The sequence below is a fragment of the Amaranthus tricolor genome, chromosome 1 (assembly GCF_026212465.1).
Source record: "Amaranthus tricolor cultivar Red isolate AtriRed21 chromosome 1, ASM2621246v1, whole genome shotgun sequence".
Lineage (NCBI taxonomy): Eukaryota > Viridiplantae > Streptophyta > Magnoliopsida > Caryophyllales > Amaranthaceae > Amaranthus > Amaranthus tricolor.
In genome coordinates this window covers 37,235,423-37,241,899 of record NC_080047.1, presented here as the reverse complement: position 1 = coordinate 37,241,899, position 6,477 = coordinate 37,235,423, and the positions used below count along the sequence as shown (strand labels likewise).

At 31.4% G+C, this 6,477-nt stretch overlaps 1 protein-coding gene across 1 annotated transcript; it reads right to left on the bottom strand.

The window, feature by feature from the left end:
- Positions 1-750: 750 nt before the first annotated feature.
- Positions 751-5,561, bottom strand: LOC130810315 (zinc finger BED domain-containing protein RICESLEEPER 2-like). Its single transcript, XM_057676328.1, has 7 exons — positions 5,386-5,561; positions 5,028-5,148; positions 2,100-2,274; positions 1,893-2,031; positions 1,653-1,828; positions 879-1,586; positions 751-797 (listed from the first exon to the last, which is right to left on the bottom strand). Exons 1-7 carry the CDS (start codon positions 5,559-5,561, stop codon positions 751-753), a joined length of 1,542 nt encoding a protein of 513 aa, XP_057532311.1.
- Positions 5,562-6,477: the final 916 nt, after the last annotated feature.

Below are 6,477 nucleotides of genomic sequence, written 5' to 3'. Positions count from 1 at the left end.
TATTTTCCATTACCTACCAATAATCCCACCTTTTGAATTTTTGTTTAATAATCCAACCTTTGTTTTCATTTTGTTGCCAATGAACTTTTCAAGAAGCTAATACTCAATTTTTCTTTGCCTCTAGTTTATAATAATCAAACATATCTGATCCATACATGTTCAATTTCTTTAACACATTTTTTATTCAATTATTATCAAAAAATCCATGAATTTTAAAATACTCAATTTCTCTTTACCACTGATTTGAAGGGGTAGTATACTTTGAAGGGAAGTGAAAAACGTAAGACTATTTTTAATTTTTTATAATTATATTGAGTATAAAATTTTAACCTATAAATTTCAACTTGATAAAGATAATACATAACGGGTCAGCGATAACCCGACTCAATGTATTTTGTGGCCCATGACCCAAAAAATCAAACCAGACCAGAAATTTCAGTCTGAAAACTTTTCAGACCAGACCAGTCAAGACACCAAACTGGACTGGACCAGACTGTTCTAGAACGGTCTGCTCTACGGTTTTTTTTCTTTTTATGTATTTTTTTAATTGAGAATCTAAGATAAACGATAATCTGTAAACAAAATACATCACCAAATCCGAAACATTACAAATTTTCAATAGTTAAGTACATCACCGATTTCATAATATAGAACATAAAGTTTTATAATATAGAAGATAAAGTAAATTCATAGTAGTCACTAGTCAGCACTCAGCAATAGCGACTTCACCCATGAATAAGCATCATTGCATTATGGAACGTCAATAACTGAAGGAGCCAAATTGATCTTCAATAACTCTATACAATAAAAACAAACATCAAAAAATATGATTTTATAAAATAAACATAATACTAATCATGATATGAAAGATCACATACCGTTCTCTAGTTGTGCTATATCCTCCAAGCACTCCTCAACTTTTGGAGAAGAAGCACGAAGCCAATCTTGACAAGAAATAAGAGCTTTTGCCATCTTTGGACTTAATGAACTTCGAAATGAATCTAGAACTCGACCTCCAGTTCTAAAGGCACTTTCCGATGCAACTGTGGATACAGGAATGGCTAGCACATCACGAGTTACAAGAGAAAGAATGGGAAACCTTGAACTATTGTTTTTCCACCAGGTCGAAATATCAAAGCCATCTCCATCTTCTTCTATAACCTCATCTAAATACTTGTCCGCCTCTGTTTTAGTCAATTCCCCATCCTCACGAGACTCTTTGAGTTTTTTAAACTTAGATCTCATAAGTCCTTTTTTCGAAAGACTAGGTTCTACATCTTTGCGAGAACTTGAAGCACCATCACTTTGGTTCGTTGTTGCGGGTGTGGAATGAAAGCCTTTGTATTCATCATATAAATCATAAAGGGCATTCTTTATCCGCGTACAAACAACAGAAGCATCATTATCTTTTGTGTACATTTGTATTATCCCAAATTCCACAGTTTTCCATTTATATCTAGGATTAAGTACAGCAACAACATATAGCATAACATTTAGTTTTTTGGGATCCCCCCAATAGCTATCACACTTCTCTTTCATTCTCTTTGCCATTTCCTTAAACTCATAATCAGGGCTTTCACACCATTCTTTTAGCAAACAATCAACATCAGTTATATCATCAAAACAACCATTACAAGTAACATATTATGAACCAGACACACGCAAAGTTAAATTATAAAACACTTCTAATAATTGAACTAAGTTCTTCACTTGGTCCCAATCATCAGTAGTAGGCTTTCCCAAACCATTCCCATAACCATGGGGATCTAGAAGATGCTCATGAAAATTTGGATCTTCCCCCATCATACCTCTCAAATGCCAATATAAACTTCAAAGCAATGTTTAACATCAAATAAGTTGAGTTCCACCGTGTGACCACATCAAGAGACAACATGTTTTTTGATGGAATCTTCTTATCCGAAACACACTTATAAAACTTTTCAATTCTAGATGGAGAAGATAAAATAAATTTAACAGCACCTTGAACTCGACAAACAGCATCAGTAACTAATTTAAGACCATCATTAACCACTAAGTTCATGATATGAGCAATACATCTTACATGCAAATATTCTCCATTCAACACACTAGTTCCCCACGTTTTGACTCTTGTTTTTTATAAGCAATTGCAGTGTCATTAGAACTAACATTGTCAACAGTAATGGTCATCACATTTTCAAGACCCCAAGCAAGCAAACATTTCTCAATTGCCTTTCCAATGGCCTGACCTTTACGACTTGATATTAGACAAAAGTTTAAGATTCTTTTATTTAACTTCCAATCATTATCAATGAAATGAGTAGTTAAACACATATAATTAATTTTTTGGATTAAAGTCCATGTGTCAGTAGTAAGACATACTCTCCTACAATTAGTTATTAAAAAAGATTTTAGTTTCAATGTAATGACCCGTCTTAATATAGGATGTATTGGCGGAAACAATATACTAAGTTGGGTCACTATTTTATAACTTCGAATAAATTAAATCAAAAGTCATCACATAATAATCCAGGGAGTAAAACACTCCCATAGATAAAAAGATAAAACATCTAAACTTCAACTTAATGTTCTAGGTAACCCTACACTCTCTCAGTCTTATTCCCCAGTCGCCCCGAGTGAATTCAATCATCACCTGCAACAACTAAACAGCAAATTACCACTTAGTGGCCAGTAACTAGACTGTCCTTAACACCAAGGTTCAAATTTAAACAAAGAACTAATGCGAGGCTTAATTAAAATTCAAATCAATTAAACACGATCCAACCATACAAGCCAAACTGATAGAGTCAAATAATGTTGATCAATTCAATTAATACCAACGTAGGATAACCAAATCAATTAAAACCAAAGATAACTTTTCCAAAACAATTTAACAAAGTCAAGTTAACAATATTTTCAAGTCGTACTTGGAACAAACGCAGTGAACAAATTCGCGGCCCACTAAGCCTAGATAAAGTCAGGGCGAACCTCAGGTCAACCATAATGATATAACCCTGTCTAAGAATGGCCAATCTCTCTCGTTTTTCGAAGATCCAGCATAACGAGAACGACAACTAAATCTAAAACCAATCTACTATAGATGTGCTGTCCAATCGAAGGAACCACTATGGACTTACCCAATTTCCAAATAACAACAAAACCAATGTACATAAGGAACCACTATGGATTTACCCTTAAGGGCCCAAAAGTCAAATTTCAAAACCAAATCAAATGTTCATAAGGAACCACTATGGATTTACCCTTAAGAACCCAAAGGCCACAATGATCATTTCCAAAATACCAAAACTTCTATGGAGTAGTTCAAAATCAATCAAGATCAAAATCATACAGTTTAAGTTGTAATGTCTGAGTTTGGAATAAGGATAATTCGAACTTAATCAAGAATACACCTTACAACAACTCTTGCCAAGAATATACTACAGACAATGTTATTTTATTCTTAAGTATAAACTTGTCGACAAGCAACAAAACAGTTTTATAAACCATCACAATAAGACACATAACCATTATAATAGTCAACAAAAGTCAATGGTCATGGTCAAAGTCAATGCCAAAGTCAAGTTCTCTATTTACATGACTTTAACAACAAATGGTCATAAACTATCTAATTAAAATAAATAAGTAGTACATGAAATTAACACATAACCAAGCAATTAGGTACATGACCAAAAATAATAAATTAATAAATTAAATCAAATTTTAATTTCTCTTAACCTTAATTAATTCACAAAATTCAAATTAGCTAGTTTAAGCCATTATTAAATAATAATTTTGTAAAATTAAACCCAAATTCATCAAAATTAATTTACACTATTACCTACTGATAGTAACATATTTCAGTGTTAAAATAATGTGAAAATAAATTAAAATCAATAAATTACAACCAAATTACTATTAATAAAAATTGCAGATTTTCCAGATTTTCATAATAATTTAAAATAAAATTATTCAAATCACGAAAATTAAATTTTAACCAATCCTAAATTAAATCTATGTTATAACACATCATAGAAGATTAAAATAACAATAATATATGCACGAAAATAATTAAAGCAAAATTTACAATATAAAACCGAATTAATCAGTTTAAATTTTAGTTAATCCTAAACAAGACTTCTATGTTTAATTAAGAAACTAAGTGAGGAAAAAATCTAGTTACCTGGATAATGGAGGAAAGTAATAATCTTTAGAAGATTAAAGAAAACTCCAAGAAAATCTCCCAAATAATTTACAAAATAAAGTCCTTGAAGTAAGCTTGAATAATTCAAATTAAGTCTTCAAAAGTAGCCCAAAAATATGATAATATTTTGGCACTTGAAGAAAAATAAAGCAAGTATTTTGTTATGTTCCTTTTTTTGAGAGAAAAGAATGAGAGAAAAAAAGTTTATGAACTAGTTTATGAATGAATGAAAAATTACATAACAATAGGCTAGTATTTATAGGAGGGGAAAAACCATCCCAAAAGACTTCTCATTATGGCTAAAAATTTATGAGCATTAGGAAGTTCAATCAACTTGAGGAAAAGAAAGATGAAAAGATTTGAAGGATGTTCATGCATTTATTCCATTCTAGAATGTACCAAATAATTAAGCATGAATTAGAATCATTTAACCTAATTAAACACTAATTTTACATGCTTATCATGGTAATAATGCACTAAAAAAATATTTAGTCCTCCTAATTAAAAACTTGTTACCACAAGTTGGTCCAAAAATAAATAACCTAGGACATATAATAGTAGTACATAAATTTAATTAAAATAATATATTAACTCATTAACAACAACAACAACAACAACAATAATAATAATAGTAATAATAATAATAATAATAATATTAATAATAATAATAATAATAATAACTTACGCACATTTTAAATCACATTATAAAGCATAAAAGAGATAGTTATAATAAATCACAAATAATATCATAATAAATTATTTTAAACTAAAGACTAGACTTAAAGAAAAGTAACTAGAAAGAGGAATAAAATGGAAATTATGCCATAGAGAAAATTCGGGGCATTACATTCAACCTTTCATCCAATAACATCTCGTAACAATCTCTAGCAACAATCATTCTAAAAGGAACCACAAACTTATTTTGCATCTGTGAGCAAAAGTATCTAAACCCCTGGGCTTCAAAAAATCTAAAGGGAAGTTCATCAACAATTATCATGAACACTAAGCCTTTCCTACAAGCCTTATAGTTAAACATCCAACTCTTTATGTGAGCTTCTTGTTCCCCTTGTTCATTAACACTTGATTGAAAACTCAATTGTGTTTGAGTAGCATTTGATTTGTTATTGTGTGAAAATCTAGGACACTTACTAGTCCCATTTATACTAGGATTGCACTTATATTCACGACCCAATAGTTGCACTTACATTTCTTTTTCCATATTTTTGTTTGTAAATTTGGTGAAGCGATCCCATATGTGGGATCTTGGTTTCACAAGCTTCTTCCTTTGTTTGCTCATAGCTTCCTCCTTTTTGATTTCATTACCATCCTGATCATCCACTTCATTTTCATCGCAAATTATAAAAGATTCATCCATCGACATTTACAATTGAACCACCAATACTTACAAGTTACAACTTGTGATTTCAAAGACTATTTCGCATATATTCCAAATATTCTGTTTTCAATCAATATCAACAATCTATTTAGTCTACAATATCAACAATATCAACAACATATCAACCTTAATTAAGGACTAATGTGGGTAGTTTCTTGCATTTTCTTGCATACTACCAACATAATTAATCAGTAAGTCAGTAATACCAATGGTATAATGACTAATAAGTCAGTAACTAACTAATGTTGATATTTCTTGATACCATTATACCATTATACAGTATAATTTATACTAATGGTATTAACTAACTGATAAGTAATACCATTATACTAATAAGTCAGTAACTAACATATCAACATTCAGTAACTAACTAAATAAGAGCTTCTTAATACCATTATACCAACATATCAACATTCAATCTCACGTGCTTATACAAAAACGTTCATAAGAGAGATGTAAAAACATTCAATCAACGATTCAACGGTCCCTCCTTCGATTTTATACAAAAACTAAAAAAAAAAAACCCTAAAAAATCAAAAAATCAACCTACTTACATTACGAGATTCTACACTTGATTCCGTGGTGAAAATTAGCATTTGAGAAGTTGAGATTGGAGAATGAAGATTGGAGAATCACCGAGAATGGAGACTTGAAGCACAGCTGTCGAAGGAGGGAGGAGGTGAGGAGCTTCTGGTCGGCTGGTCCAACTGTCGATTATCGAAGTGTCGAAGGAGGCTGGAGGCTGGAGGCTGGAGGCTGGAGCCTGGAGAGTAGGCACAGAACCAGAACTGGAGAGTGGAGCACAGAACCAGAAATGGAGAGTGGAGTCTGGTCCAAAAGTGTCAAAGGAAGCGAGTGAAGAAGGAGTTGCTGAGTGCACCAAATGGAATTTAACTTCTAA

Bases quoted from the DNA above. Each gene is read 5' to 3' on its own strand.
- LOC130810315 (XM_057676328.1), bottom strand. From the start codon at position 5,561: ATGTCGATGGATGAATCTTTTATAATTTGCGATGAAAATGAAGTGGAT. The intron at 5,149-5,385 runs GTAAGTGCAACT...ACTTCCCTTTAG, and splicing joins AAAAATATGGAAAAAGAAAT to ATTTTTTGAAGCCCAGGGGT. The intron at 2,275-5,027 runs GTAATGCCCCGA...AATGATTGGAAG, and splicing joins TATTGGATGAAAGGTTGAAT to TTAAATAAAAGAATCTTAAA.